This window comes from Gastrolobium bilobum, unplaced genomic scaffold (genome assembly GCF_033153095.1).
Source record: "Gastrolobium bilobum isolate Gb01-03AN ecotype WA unplaced genomic scaffold, APGP_CSIRO_Gbil_v1 utg20807, whole genome shotgun sequence".
Classification (NCBI taxonomy): Eukaryota; Viridiplantae; Streptophyta; class Magnoliopsida; order Fabales; family Fabaceae; genus Gastrolobium; species Gastrolobium bilobum.
The window spans coordinates 27719-44030 of NW_026899836.1; the positions used below are offsets into that span (position 1 = coordinate 27719).

The 16312-nt window shown below is 35.4% G+C and overlaps 1 protein-coding gene and 1 pseudogene across 1 annotated transcript; one reads left to right on the top strand and one right to left on the bottom strand.

Annotated features, from left to right (window-relative positions):
• The first annotated feature begins 5383 nt into the window (after positions 1-5383).
• On the top strand, positions 5384-9157 carry LOC133293812 (protein IQ-DOMAIN 10-like; annotated as a pseudogene).
• Positions 9158-10867: 1710 nt separating this feature from the next.
• On the bottom strand, positions 10868-12581 carry LOC133293811 (transcription factor TCP4-like). Its single transcript, XM_061492413.1, has 2 exons — positions 11267-12581; positions 10868-11174 (listed from the first exon to the last, which is right to left on the bottom strand). The coding sequence occupies exon 1, from the start codon at positions 12545-12547 to the stop codon at positions 11306-11308; it is 1242 nt and encodes a 413-aa protein (XP_061348397.1). The 5' UTR covers positions 12548-12581; the 3' UTR covers positions 10868-11174; positions 11267-11305.
• Positions 12582-16312: the final 3731 nt, after the last annotated feature.

The following is a 16312-nucleotide window of genomic DNA, read 5'->3' on the forward strand; positions in this document are numbered from 1 at the left end:
ACCCTGATTTATAAGTAAGAGTGTAGTTAAATCTCATCACTTTAGAAAGGAATTGCTAATGCTCAGGGGTTTGGATAACCTATTGTTGAACCCTAAAGGTTAAAAGGTGAAAGAACTTTAGTTTCGATGATAACAAAGCACATAGAAGCTTAACATGTAAGCATAACTTGGAAGACAATGAAATAAGTCCTAAATGATAATAGAAGACTAAAACAATATGCAAAAAGCAAGGGATAACTAAAATAGCAAACTCAACCTTCAAGTAAAAACTTTCAAGTGTAACATAACACTAAATGGCTTAAAGCATTAAGACCATTGAATTCATATCAAGATAGAGGCTCACATAATTAGAAACATATTTTGAAGTATGGAAACTTAGAGAATGAAGACTATTGAGCTCTTACTTCAAGAATTGTATTCGTAGTTCAAAATCATGTATTATAAGAACCTACATACTCCTATTTTGCATACAAGATCACACACACATGAAAAGTTGTTAAAAAGTTACTAGAAACATTCATAATATGATAAAAGTCATTAGAAATCATTTGAAGTTGATTTGGATAGAAAACAACAAAAATAGGCATTTATGTTTTGCTGTTACTCGAGTAACCCATGATCAGGTACTAGAGTAAGTGATGTACTAGAGCACATGAGCCTAGATACTCGAGTAACTCACTCAAGAACACTTACTCGAGTACAAGCTCGTGATATACTCGAGTAACTTATAACAAAAAGTTATAACTTGACCTTAATAATCTATTTTGATGTCCAACGGTCATAAACGACTAGTACTTCAATTGGACTCCTATATAACATAAGATTAGAGTTTCTAAATAAGTTTTTGAGAGAGATTAACACAAAATCACAAATAATTCAGAAATTTCATCATTTAGAGGCATTTTTAGCATATCATGAAAAAAGCTCAATAATTCATTTGTCTAATTCATTTATGTTTATTTCCTTTGTAATTAGGATCATAGAAAGTTGTTCTAAATATGTTTGAAGTTGCTTTGTTGCTGGAACTCAAAATTGTGAAGATGAGTGATCCTATAGGTGTATAGGTTGAGAGATTGACCAAGATTGGTCAAGATTATTGTGAAACTCCATTTTAAATTAGTTTCTCAAGTATCGGTTGGATGTTCTAAGCATAGTATATGATATGCATCAGTCTGAACGTATCTCTCTTGTGTTTTAGGGGTGAACCAAGATAAATCTTTGTGTTTGATCTTCTAAACCCCTATTTCTTTTAATTTTCGCATTTGATTCTTTGTTTGCTATGTTTTCATCTTTAATTTGATTCTATTTTGGGGTTGGAAATGTTTCATATTTTGTTATTGCACACTTTTAATTGATTTCTTGAAAAAAGGCTCAAGGGAATAAGTTTCTTACAAAATAAGTAACCACAATTCATCCCCTCTATTGCAGTGTAAAGTCATTCTTGTTTTACAATTGGCCCCAAAGCTTAGGTTCTCTAATTCAATGTTTAATCACCCATAATGAGTTGTCCCAAGAAGGTAGTTCAACCAATAGGCCACTTTTCTTTAATGGAACCAATTATCCTATTGAAAATCTAGAATACAAATCTTCTTAGGATTTGTAGATTTGAATGCTCATCAGTCAATTATCGACATTCTACAAAGGGGTTATGCATATTCGTGTTATAAGTATTATTAATCTTGGAATTCAAGTCCAGGCTTTTAATAGAGTAGCACCGAATTATATAATCATCTGTTGATTATCTGGAGCCTTGATTAATAATAGATAGTAGATCCCCAGGTTAGCTTGAGATAAGAGATAGGGTAATTTTAGTTGACGAAGACTAGTGAGTTACATGGTTTTTGGCTTTGAGCTCAAGTTTGTACTCAGGATTAAGTCAGAGATTGTTGGGTTTATGCTCTTTTATCAAAGCCCAATTGTACTCAATATATAAGAAGAGTCCAAGAAGCTTAGGGCTAGAATTTCTTGGTACCCGTATAAATAATTTCACTTTAGTCATCAGCCTCCAAAATTGTTGTTGTGAGATCTCAGATCTGAAATCCCAAAATGCCCACACATTCATCCTTCTCCCCCTTGAGTATAGTCTGGAAGATGCTACCATCCTTCGGAGCCACCCTCAATGACTTGATCATGTGCATCTTCAACAAGGAGGCATATTCGTGTTGTGACGTCAAATGTTTGTGAAGGAGGAGATTTTGTGGCAGCAAAGGTAAGAGGGATCACCACACTGATATAAAATGGAATTCCTGCAAAATCTGCGCTACAAAAGGTGTATGGCTTTTGTGGTTGCAAAACAATGATGATTCATCAACATACAAATGTACTAGGTCCTAAATCACTTTCGCAGATCCAATTATCCCAGCAGGTCATGTCACCATAATTAACTTAAATTTATATTTTTTTGACTTTAATGATTAAAAAAAATATAAACTTAGAGTTAGTCCAATTCCAACCAAGTAATTAGACAAGTCATGATTGAGTTGTCCTTATATTAAAAAAAGTGTCAGAATAAGTGAAATCTGGTCCATAAGCAACCTTAATAAGTTTTGTGAATCTCAAAATTTAATTTTAAAAAAAAGTAAATAAGTGTGGATATTAAGTATAGTTGTTAGGCTCTTCGACCCATTTTGGGGTCTTCCCTATGAGTTTTCTAATATAAGATGTAAAATACACAAATCACAATGTTAAATAACTAACTGGTCGGGATGACATTCTTGACAATATTTTCGTCGATGTCAGAATCAGAGTCACTACCCTTAGGAGGAACTTTTTTGTGTACCTCTTCATTTAAGTCACCCAAATTAACATCCATGTGAGCTGCATCGTCTTTATCCTCCATGAATATATTCTGCCAGCGATGTGATGGGGCATCAGAAGGTGGTAAATTTATATCTAATGACTCAACCGGCAATGAAGAATTGTCAGCACAAGCAATGTTAGCATATAACTCAAGGGGCGGAAGCAGCTCTAATGACAAAATAATTTAACCCCATACCAAATGTGCAAATTAAAATGGGGAAGACCCCAAAAAGTCAAAGAGCCATAGTTATTATTACAATATTCATTATTTATTTATTAAAAAAATTATGGGGTATTAATTAAAGGAAATTATTATCTCATACAATAGGAGAAAGTTACTAGATACATCAATAAACATGTCTTGTTATTTTTTATTTTTAACACATGATGAGACACACCATGTGTTGGGTCTATGACATGAGAGAGAGTGTCTCTTATAACATGAAATTAGATGCTCCCATTAATTAAACTTGTTGGAGTCTTAAATATGAGGGGGGATATTTTGACTACCAAAAGTGTCTACTACCACCTTACTACCTATCAAATCACCATTGGATCAAAGAGAGAGAATGTTAAAAAGTTTTTGAAGAGAGAGAAAATGTTAATCCAATGGTGATTAGATAGGTAGTAAGGTAGTAGTGGAAACTTTTAGTAGTCAAAATATCCTCTTTCTATATTTATCGTAAAAATTAACAATTAAGAGTTATGTTCTGTTTGGAGTTTGGAGTTTTTAAGGCAAGGGAACAAAAGGGAGGAAACGAAACATAACGGGTGAAATGACAGTTGCTTTACATCTTTCTCAACTATGAAAATGAAGAAATGTAGAAAACATCTTATTAATTAGAAGATTAAGTTAAAGTACCAAGAAGATAAAAATTAGTAACCTAGCAACCCCTTTTAAACACGAAAGATAATGAAAACTGATAACTGCAGTCTAGCATTTACATGATTTGATAGTCGACCAACTATTTAGTGTTGTGTCTTAACAGAATAGATGCCATTAAACCTTAAAATGGTTTCATTGTTTTTGTCAATTACTTTCAGCAACTTCAAGTTAATCAAACACTGGAGTTTGTACTTCAATAATCATAAGTTTCTCATTCAATTTTGTTTCTAAGATATAATTGTCGTTTCATTTTCAGAGAACACAACCTGAAATATATCACTACCTTCCTTCACCTTTCGGTAGACTCTTGATCTTCCAAGAGTTCAAACATCTGCTTCAGTGTGGTTGGTTAGTCACTCTGCTATGAACTCTCTCTTTCTCTCTCTCTTTATTAGTTGTCTCAAATGAACCACTTCTTATATTCCTCTCGAAGCAACCCCTGGTTTGTGCCTGCTTTTGCTTCTCTGCCAGGTATGTTTTCCTTACCATTTCCACTATTCTGCATCCTTCTTTGTGGTTCTGGTTATTGCAGATTTCCCTTATTTGGTAAAGCTCCGATTAGAAGAATAAAACTTGGATACTCATTGAAGTTGGGGTGCTATTGATTGTGATCATTTTTTTGTACCACATGGCACATGCTTTCGGTCAAATGTATAAATGATGAGTACAGCTACTAACTAGAGGCATAGAGATTGAATGCTTGGTTTTTATGATGTTTAATATTTTTAAGGAAAGTATAGGACTAATGTTACTGGTGTTATGTTAGTATAAGGTTTTATTTCAAAAAACACCCTTATGCCATGAATTGACAATTGTAGTTTGAATAGGTTTCGGGATGTATAAGTGTCCTGTATTATTAATATGATGACATTTTTGGAGAGTTTGGATAGTTTACATCAAATTATTGAAGGGTATAGGAAAAGATATTGAGGAAGATCACAATGCAAAGGCACTCTTAATGATTTGCAATGAAACTCTTGGAAGGTGTCAAAATTTGGGTGCGAGGACTAATCTCCCCTAGGATAGATCCAAATTCCAAACTACATGATGCTTTCTGTGAGTTTCTTACGCTGTAGATAAAGGATGATCACATGGCACTCAGTTTACTGAGTCGCACATATGGTCCATTTGTTTGATAGGAAGTAATTTAGGGCTGTGAGAAAAAAAATGGGACCAAATTAAATTGAACCGAACCAGTTTTAATAATCGAATTGGTTTTATAAACCAATTAAAAAAATTGAACCAAACCAAAAGAACCGGTTTTAAAAACCAGTTTGAAACGTACCCGAACAATTTTAACAGATTCGAAACCGGTTACAAATCAAGAACTGGTTTTGAAACATGAACCGATTCTGAACTGTTTCCAATCTGATTCCGAACAGCATCTGATTCTGTTAATAACTGGTTCAGGAAAAATAAAACCGATTCGGTTAAATAAAACATTTCATTTAAAACCGATTTAAACCAGTTGGGTTCACCAAGCACGCTTAAGAAGTATATTACCTATTTTTGTAACAATATGAGAAGTTGACATATATTTTAAAGAAATTTGATAGGCATGTGCATTTTATATACTGTTTAGATGACAAACAATTGATGGAAAAAATTAATTAATGAGATTTACAATAAATTGGTTGAATGTTACTGTGCAGGATTGTTACTGACTATTTCTTGTTGCTATATTCCAGAGAAATAGAAATGAGTCCAAAGAAATGGTTTAAGACTATTGTCAACTTGAAGAAACTGAAGGCATATAAATCAAAACAAGCAAAGGTTATTTCTTTTCTTTCTCTTAACAATGTTTGCAATTTAAGTTTTGCAAATATGATCATAATTTGGAAAGAATTTCTCATACTTTTTCTTGCTCTGTTGAATTTTCTGCTCTCTTTGCTCTTCTTTAATTAAAATAGTTCTTAGTCCACTGTTGCTGAACTTTCTCTGCCACTCTTTTTGAATAGGTGCAATCTACTGCTGAAAAATCAAATGAGTCTTCCGCGGAAAAGCGAGACACTCATGAAGAGTCAAGTAACATTGACAATGCAGGTTTGATGATAGAAAGCACAGTTCCCACAAGGTTGATAGAAGATATTGCTGCCACACGAATTCAAAATGCGTTTCGTTCATTTCTGGTACATAATTTATATGGTGCTAGACACCTTTTATTCAACTACTTTGTTTGTCCAGTTCTTCATTGTAGTATATGAATGAAAAGCTGTATTTCGTGTTGCATTTAACAGGGAGTAAACAGAAAGAATTTAGTATTTTGTTCAGGAAAGCAAGTAATCTGAAGCATAAGTCAAAATTCACAATGTTAGATTGATGTAATATAAAAAAGACCATTGATGCGCCTTTCAAGGTTTTAAGTGAGATAATTATTTAATTTTTTTAGTGGAATCAATTTAGCACAACATAGGGAAAAAAAAAAAAAAAAAAACATTAATTGACCTTCACTCATGTGGTTCCTTTTGCCTACATCTTATTAAGCTCTCATTTTTCTCTATGCAGGGAAGAAGAACATTTCACCATCTAAGTGGAACAGTGAAATTTGAGGCTTTAAATCTAGATCACATGGCCAAAGAGCAAACAGTAACTGCACTAAACTACATACATTTGTGGAGCAGAATACAAGATCAAATTAGAGCTCGCAGACTCTGCATGATAACAGAAGCCAGGATTAAGCAAAAGAAATTGGAAAACCAGTTAAAACTTGACGCAAAGATTCATGAGCTAGAGGTATTGTTATTACTGTCATCTTCCTGTGGTGGCTTGTTTTCAACTTTCGTTAAAGTTCTAAACAAACCATTATAGAAACCATTATCAATATCAAGAAAATATGCTTTGATGGTAAAAGTGAATGTCAGGTGGAATGGTGTGGAGGTTCTGAAACAATGGAAGAGATACTTTCCAGGATACATCACCGAGAAGAGGCAGCAGTAAAACGAGAGCGAGCCATGGCATATGCCTTCTCTCATCAGGTATAATTTGATCCACTTTCTTTCTCTTTGTTAAAATACAAAATTTCACCACTTTTCACTGGTTATCCGACTTAATTTGGTTATAGTAACGTGGGCTATTTGACCATTGTGCCCTTAATTCAATAAAAAAATACCACTTAGTCCCCATTTTTGAACTATTTAAAAAGTATGACTTTTTTTTTGTAAAGATAATATTAATCTGTTCTTGTTTGACTGTTGACTGACCTTTATACTCGAGTACGTGACCTTCATACTTGAGTAAATCAAATGTCACGAGTTTATAAGTCAATATACTCAAGTGTATAAGTCATGTACTCGAGTAAATGAAACCAAATTTTCTACGAGATTTTTCCAATGCGTAGCTCTCGTAAAGTTATGTGAAATAAAAAAAAAACACCTGATTCAGATACCTTAGTAAAAAATTACGGTCTTCCGAAGTTTTACTCTAAAATTTCTAAAGTTTTGTAATGCCAATAGGTTTTGTGATATCTACAAACTCCTCCTCAGGTTACTTAAGTTAAGTCCAATATTATGAGTATATGACTATAGAAACTTGTTTGATCCAAAAAATCTCGTGAATTTTTTTTTACCATAAAACTTCAGAAGTTCATAATTTTTAACTCGGGTGTCCGAATCAAGTGCTTTTTTCTATTCCACGTAATTTTTCTAGAGCTACGTGTTGGAATTTTTTTAGAGAATTATTTGTTAGAGTTTGAAAGAAAAAATTTAAATTACATCATTTTGCAAAGATAAAATATGTCAAACGGGGACAGAAACATTTTTTGGACAAAATTTTTTTGGCACAAAAGAGCACCTGATTTGAACACCTGAGTCAAAAGTTACGGTCTTCCGAAATTTTACTCTACAATTTTGTAATGCCAATAGGTTTTGTGATACCCACAAAACTTGTTTGATCAAAAAAATATGGTCTTTCAAAGTTTTACGGTTAAATTTTTTCCACAAGATTTTTTGAATTAAATAAGTTTCTATAATCATATACTCATAATATTGGACTTGACTAAGGTAACTTGAGGATGTGCTTTGTGGGTATCACAAAACCTAAACATTACAAAATTTTGGAAATTTCAGAGAAAAACTTTGAAAGGCCGTAACTTTTGACTCCGGAGTCTGAATCAAGTGCTTTTTTTTTATTCCACATAACTTTTCGAGAGTTGCGCGTTGAAAATTTCCCGTAGAAAATTTGGTCTCATTTACTGGATTACATAACCCATATACTCAAGTATATTGTTTGGAATAGGAAATACTCGAGTATCTGGGTTCTATACTCGACTAAATGTTAAGAAAAATCCAAATGACGAAAAGTACTAGAGTATCTGGGTAGTGTACTCGAGTATTTGTTGTTCCATGCACTCGAGTATATGGGTCATGACTCGAGTTTATTGTTCGGTCAACGGTTAAACAGAGGCAGATAAGTGAAATATTTTGATACGGGGTAAAGTGATAATTTCTATGTAATTAAGGACACAATGGTCAAAAAACCCAGTAATGTGACTCTCAAAACCAAATTTTACATTTTCATGACCCGAACTCGGTGTTCTCTTGAACTAATTCTGAAAAGTCACTCCCCTATTAAACTCGACTAGCGAGTGTAAGGTGAGAGTTTAATTGGGAATTGATTTTTTAGAATTACTTCAAGTGAATTTCGAGTTCAAGGCATGAGAATGTAAAATTTGACCAGTTAATTTGGGGGTGAGAACGGTTGAACATCGGTTTGTTTTTTTTATGCTGAACCGAACCGATCAAGTGATTCCTGCAACAGATTTTGAAAAACAGTTCACCTCTAAAATTGGTTCGGAAAATATGGTTATTGATGATATAATTCACAGTTCGGTTTGGTTCATATAATATTTCACACTTCTAGGAATGGGTGTGAACCAAATTCAACTGAATTGGTAAAGTAGTTTGGTTAGGAAAACCAAATTGGTTTTGGAAAAATAATTTACTTCTTCAACCAGTTAAAAAAAAAAAAAATTTGATTTTTAAACCGGTTGGAAAAAATGTGATTATTAATGGTATTGTTCAGTTCAATTTACAATTCGATTTGATTCATATGGTTTTTCTCACACCCCTTGCACTTATATGTGAATTCGCATATACCATATTGCAGTGGAGGCCCAATTGTAGCCAGTATTTAGGCCAGGCTTCTTACAGGCTTGGCAAAGAAAACTGGGGTTGGAGCTGGAAGGAGAGATGGGTTGCAGCCCGTCCTTGGGAAATAAGGGTTCGTGTTGTTCAGGGTCCCATAACAAAGAAAATCAATGGACAGCAGCTTAGAACCAAAGTAGACAAGAAAGACCACAATGATACCAAACTACCCTTGTCTAAGCCTGACTTGTCAAATGGGAAAGAAATTGAGAAAGGGAAAGAAAACACCACTCCATAGCTGTCAAAAATAATCCAGCCAAATGACCCACGCTGTCACCTGTGTCATCTTTGGATAATGCAGAGCCAGCTAATTAAATGGTTCATGACTTGATAAAATCAATTTCCTGAAGTATCCCTTGTTCTACACCTTTTATTCATCCTTTTTTTTTTTTCCCCTCTGGTCTTCTATTTTTTGACTTAGCATATTTGGCTTGAATAGAATATGTCATTTGGTGTATTGTATACATTAAATTCGGAGTATTGTAATCTGTATTTACATGATCCATTAGAAACAATAATAATAGTTCTTCATGTTCTCAATCCCAACATAAATAATGCCCTTTTTTCATGTTGAAGTCTTGTGGTTTCTGACTTGGAGTACATAATTCAGCTGCTTTAGCATTTAATCATCAATGAATATCATTGAATGGTTTTTAGACAGAAAAATTAAGAAATAGCACGGTTGTACTATCTACGGTGTTGTATTAAATATTTGCCACTCTTGACACATAGCAACCTATGAGTTGATGACCCATTAAATTTTTGGTTGTAATCTTATTTATCAACCGACTAGCTGCAACACCAACTACCAAAAAATAATTGCCATGATCACAACAGAGGTCAAGGGTTTTTCTATCTTTTTATTTTTATTTTTATTATCCCTTGAAGAAAAAGAGCATTCCAACCTCGAGATATTTTATGAGGCTCTGAGATTTTAAGGTAGGGGACCACAGACAGGTTTACAAGTATCACACTTTGTTGGCATCCATGAGTGTGCACTCTTTCATAATTGAGCATTTTTGTGCTCATCCATCCCCTTCCATATCATGGCTCCCCCTGCAGATGTATTCCACTTTCCCCACTTGTTTACCTTGTAGCATTTTTCTACCCAACTCATCGGTTATGAATTGCCACCTAAAGATTCTCCCCAACACAGTACCTCATGTCACTGCTGTAAGTTTATAAACAAACAAAAAAGCACTTGATATTTTTGTTCCAAAAGGTAAGATGCGGTTCGAAGTTCAATGGTAGAAACCATTTTACTAGAAGCTAAAGCTTCGGAATGAATTAAGCTCTCTCTACATTGACTGGGGTAAGTAGGTAAGTCGGGCTGTTTTTCCTTTATCACGTTAAACTTTTTATTCCTAATGAACCTCTCAGTCACTATCATAGCATACTAAAACGGTTGAAGAAGAACTACAAATATGACGTGTGAAAGGAAAAGCAGCAAATGATGCTGACTTTGGGAAATTGCCCTTTTACCAAGCTCGGAATCAACTCTCACGCAACCCTTTTCTGTTGTCAATAGTTTCTACTGTTCATGGACAATGACTTCACGGGCAAATGCTCCCAAAATCCAAGCACGAAAGAGATAGATATAATGAAAGATGTAGAAAACTTCCAATTGTTTTTGCAGGATGAGGAAGCTAGGGACTAGTGAGGGTAGATAGTTGCACTAGATAGCAGTAAAAAAAAAGGAACAAAACAACAATCATTCTCTTGCAAAGAGAAACCAACCTGAGCGATCAATAAAGGCCGATCCTTTTTCCCTCATTTGAAACAACACAGCAACAACCATCCTGAGCCAAAATCATACACGAGTTTAATTATCTCACCCAAAGACGCAAAATTCCTATGTCGGCTTATTTGGGTTGTTTACCCTATTTTGTTACGGAGAGAACGCCTCATTATGCATTTGGGTCTGCACTTAGTTGGAAATATACAATAAATTGAGCAAACTAGCTATGCTATTTTGTTCCACTACCAGAAAAAAGAAATGGAAGAGAAGTATAAATAAGACACAATAACCACTACAAATTGCAAGAAAGGAGAACATTGAAATCCAACATAGATGAAACAAAACAAACATAGTACTTCTTCTAGTCTTGGTCAAAGCTTGAAAAACATAGGTAGAACTTAAATTAACAGATAAAAAGCAGAACAAACCGGGGATTTGGAAAACCTGAATATTCACCCCAGATTTTCTTCATTCCCACGGCTTATAGGCCATTGAAATCGAAGCATCTGAAATCCAAACCAAACTCCTCATCCATGTTGCTCCTGAAAATTCACCCTAATCTTTCAAAAGCAAGATCTCCATCGATTATCTTCAAGACAACCCACGAACCCTGAAATGCCCCCAAAAAAAACAAAATTGCAAGTAAGAACAAAAGAGAGGAACCAAATTGAGATTACAAGAAATGGGTTTTCAGGGGAGAACCTGAAGGAGAAGGAAAGTTTGGATTTTTTTGTGTTTCAATCAATGGCGAGAATCAGAGGAAGCAGAGGACGGCTTGTCAGATACGCCATCGTGTTCCTCTTCACCCTGAATTCGTGCTGGTATGCGGAACCCGGAGAAGCCACCGGAGCCGGCGAAACCGACGCCGGAAAAAGACTGATACATCGCCGGCGAGAGGTAGTGATGTTGGTTGTGGTCTACCGTCGCCTCGGCGATCGAAGGGTCTATCCAAGCACGAACCGAAGGGGTGTTACTGGACTGAAGGGGTCCCCTCTGAGAAAAATACTGGCCATGGCCGAACACCGACGCCGGTGCCGGCGACGGTGAGTTAAAGATAAACTCACCGCCATGGCCACTGTTACCAGGATCTGCAGAAGCAGCAGCATTCCAAGCCACCAATCTATGTAGTCGTCCTTGCTCGTGTTCCTCCATGTGGTGGTGGTGCTGCTGCTCAGACCAACCGGCACCGAAGGATCCGCCGTCAAAGCCGAGTGCGGCGTTTCCGGCGAAGAGCACTTGCTCGTGGTGGTGGTGGTGGTGGGTCTGAGCCTGGTGGTGATGAAGCAGAATGGGGTCCTGAAAGGACTGCAATGAAAGCCGCAGATCCTGCGACGTCGTTCGGGACAACAAATCCTGAGGTGGAGGGTAATTCTGAAACGACGCCGTTGCGGCCTCCATGGGAAAGAAGGACTTAATAGTATCAGCAATGTCAGTGTCCAACTGAAGAAAACCAGAACCACTGTTATATTTGTTGTTTTCATCTTCCAATTGTTGCGTATGAAATTGTTGTTCTGAGATTCTTCCACCCACCACAACTGTCGCCGCTTCCATGCGGCTACTGGAAGCGACGGTTATTGGGTCGTCCACCGGTGGTTGACGGTGGTGAACCAATTGGTGTTGTGGTGGGGCGGTGGTGGTGGGGATCCATGCCGGGAGCTCGGCGAGCTCGTCGATGGCGGCTTTGGCCTTCTTGATGAGCCAATCCACCGCCTTGCTGGGACGGTCGTAGCCGAGGCGGTCCTGCACGTCGTAGAATTGGATGGCGGTGTGTGCCGACAGCCGTACACGGCGGTCCCGGGGACCTTTTGCGGTGCAGACCTTGCTGTGGCGGTCCTTGCGCCCTGTTGACCGTACAATGTGGCCTCCTTGCACCTCCACGATTTCTCCTCCTCCTCCTGCGCCGCCGCCGCCGGAGGCGGTTCTCATCGCCAGTCTTGACGATGTTGTTGTTGTTGCTGCTGCTGCTGCTGCTGTTTCTCCCATCTTTCTTGCATATTCGATGGAAGGTGATGATGATGATGATGGTGGCGGAGGATGAGGGTGAGGTGGTGGAAGGAGAAAAGATCGTTTTTTTGGTGGTTGAAGTGGGTTCAACAGCTCTGTATCTAAACCTAAATAAGATTGTTGTTGTTGTTGTTGTTGTTGTTGTTGTTGATGATAGTGGTGTTGGGGTTGTTGCAGATATTGGAATTGGAGATGATGAAAGGTTGGGTCTGTGTCTTGGTGATGTGGGTAATGAGGATGGCGTTTGTGCGATGTAGGAGAAGAATCTTGCTCTTCTTCTTCTTCTCCTTCTTCCTCTGCTACATGCCTTGAGTTTAGAATCTGGTTTTGATGATGTTGCTGATGATGATGGTGATGGTGATGAAGTTGATGATTCCTGTGAGGATCCAGACTCAGACCCTTGTTGTTGTTGTTGTTGTTGTTGTTGTGGTTTTCCTCTTCCAGCTTTTAATGAAGCAGTGCTCTTTTTCTTAGTAGGTTGTTGATTCTTTACACTCCAAGCTTTGCTTCTTCCCACTCTCCTCTTGTTGCTTGTGCAACTGCCACCACTCTGAAACTTGGTTCTGTTCCCTCTGCTTCTTCTGTTGCTTCTCCCAGAAGTTCCTGCCATTCAAATTTCCCAGTTCCATCACCACCACAAAGAGCCCCTAAACTGAGAAAACGAAACTAGACCAGGAATGTTACGCAAACTCTCTTTTCAGCCTAACCCATCTCTCTCTCTCTCTCTCTCTCTCTCTCTCCACACTACTTTTTGCCTTTTGGCTAATTGAACTCCTTTATGCACACTATGTACTAACCAAACTGGAACTACACAATTGTACTGTTGGGTTGGTTAATACCCACTTGGGGGAACCACCCAACTAGATGGTGAGGGGTCCTCTTAGCAAAAATTTCCTTATCTCGACACACAGGCAGGCAGACACAAGAGGCAGAGAAAGAAAGAGAAAGAGATAAATAAAAAGAGAGAAAGAAAGATAACCAGTAAATTAAGGGGCTATAGGGAAGAGGAATTCATTCTGGCCCCTATACAAAGCCCCTTGATGATGGCAGTGTTAAGGGTGACAGTGTTTGGTCAGAATGGTTGTGTTAAAGATCTGTGATTTCATCACTGCCCTTCTGCTGCTGTTCTTGTACTACCTTACACTATAACATAACATAATACCACCAACCCATCCAAAATTCTTTCAATCACCAAAACTTGTTCAATTTTCACCAATTTCACTTTCACCAATTTCACCCTTCTCTCTTTCTCAATTTTAGTCCTTTATTATTATTATAATAATAATTATTATTATTATTATTATGTTTTGAATTTAGAATTTTTACTTGCTAGTTAGAAGTTAGAACCATTGGTTTTATCTCAAAGCAGTCTCTGTGAGATAGATCCTTTACATGCCACCACCACACCTCTTGAAAGGGACACCCTTCACAGCTTTTCTGGTTTCTATTTTTTTTTTCCCCTCTCTCTCTCTCTCTCTCTATATATATATATATATATATATATATAGCTTCACTTTAAAAAGAAACAACACCATAACATGGATGCTTAAATTACTTCAAATATTTTCAAAAAATAAAATAAAATTTACTTCAAAAACCATCTCTTTTTTCTCTGGTTTGTGAAATTATCTTACTTGGCATCTGCAGGGCCTACCCTTCTCTTTCATTTCTGGAACTATATTCTGTGCAGTGTTATAAAAACCATCCGACCTTTCTAGTTAGACTGGTTGTCTCATAAACCAGTTCTAATTTAGATACCAAATCGGTTATGTATTTAATCCGATATAAAATTGGTGAATCCTGAATATAATTGCTACTAAACACACACCGATTTTAAAAAAAATGATTTTATGACAATCTTGACAAAATGCTCGAACAATATCATTAATAAATAATGTAGATTATAACTTATAATATTTACTATTAATCAAATTTTAATTATTAGCTAAAATATTTCTAATTTTATATTTATTGTATTTATTATATATATTTAATTCATGCAATTAAATTAATGATTCACTGATTGAACCAGTAACCCATTAATTCAATACCTGATTGAGTAAATGACAGGTTCAAGTTTAATAATTTTGATTGTGTGCCTATATTTTTTGTATTAGTAAAAGTATTTCTCCAGTCAAACTCAAAAGATGTAGTTTTGGGATTATAAGATTAAAAAATTATGATGATAAAGACTAATATAATCTATAATATATTAGAATTATAAAAACGTCTTGATTTTTGCTCCAAAATGACGTCATTTTATGCTCATCGGAAATAATTTATCTCCGTTGACTGGAAAAATCTTTTACCCTACTTTTATACCCATTTTTAAAAAAAAATTAATACTACTTCTAAATTTTGAAATGTAAAAGAAAAAGAAAATATTCGTGTCAGTATAATTTTTTTGCTTTTGCATATATTTTAAGAAATATGTAGTTTGATTGTTTTTATTTTTAAATGTGAAGATAATAATTATTTCATTTATATTAATAAAGCTCATAAGTTATAAATATATTAGGATTTATTAATAAAGTTTTAAATATTCACTAGATATGTGCCCGTATATATAAAAGAAAATTTAATATGCGTTTTAAAAGAGAGAAGAATTAGATTGTGGCTTTCCATATCGTTATCGCTTGTAAAACGCGTAGTCCATTTCTGATTTCAAGACTCTGTTCTTGAGAAACCAACTCAGTTTTGAAACATTTAGAAAAAATAAAAAATAATACAATTTAACGTGTGAAAAAACAACCGAGCAAAGAAATTTAGAAACAATCAACAGGGATTTTTAATAAAAGTTAAAAGTTTATCTTTCACATGTTATAGAGGTAATTTTATCTCTATTATATGAAATTACAAGGAGTTTGTGTGAAAAGAAAAGAAAAGAAAAAATAATATAAATCTCATATACTTTTATGAGTGTGTAGGAGATTAAATTATTTCTTATAATATGAGAAATATTAATCTCAACATTAAAACATGCTCCACATTGATAATAATTTTAAAGGAATTAATTTTTCTCATGTTATAGGAGATAATTTTATCTCATATATATATACAAATGTGTGGGATCATATGAAGAGGAGAGATTAAAAAAGAACGCATAAGTCTTACACACTTTTATATTTATATAAAAAATAAAATTTATGCGATACAACATGAAAAATATTATTTTGAGAAATTCATTTTTATTCACATTCTGAAAAGGTGTGATTATCTTCCAATTTACATAGAAGAATATTGGTAAGTTTTTGTAGTTTCAACTTAAATGTAAGAAAAGTTACTTTTTACCCAATATGTCCAAAATCTATCCTTACAAAACAAGGCCATAAAAATATACAAAAAAAAAAAAAAAAAACAAGGCCATAAAGGTGAATCCATAAGAAAACAATATACTATTTGATATAATCTTTTACTAAAATTTTCTTCTGTTTTCATATAATGATCTTTCTATTTTCTTTTTCAATTACGCATTTATAAAAAAATAAAATAAAAATTCTACAAGTGGCACTATTTATAAGCCGTGTTTTAAAAATCAGATCGGACCGATCGGGTCGACCAGGATCTCAGTGACTCGATAGGTTTTCCAGTTCGAGCTACCCTTTGGACCGGTTACGCAGTCGACCCGGTTTGGACCGGTCGACTCGGCGGGATCTCGGTGACCCGGCGAGTTACAGGGGACCCGGTTTGGACTGGTCAAAGGTTGTTTTTTTAAAAAAAAAAAAAAAAAAATAAGTGCTATCA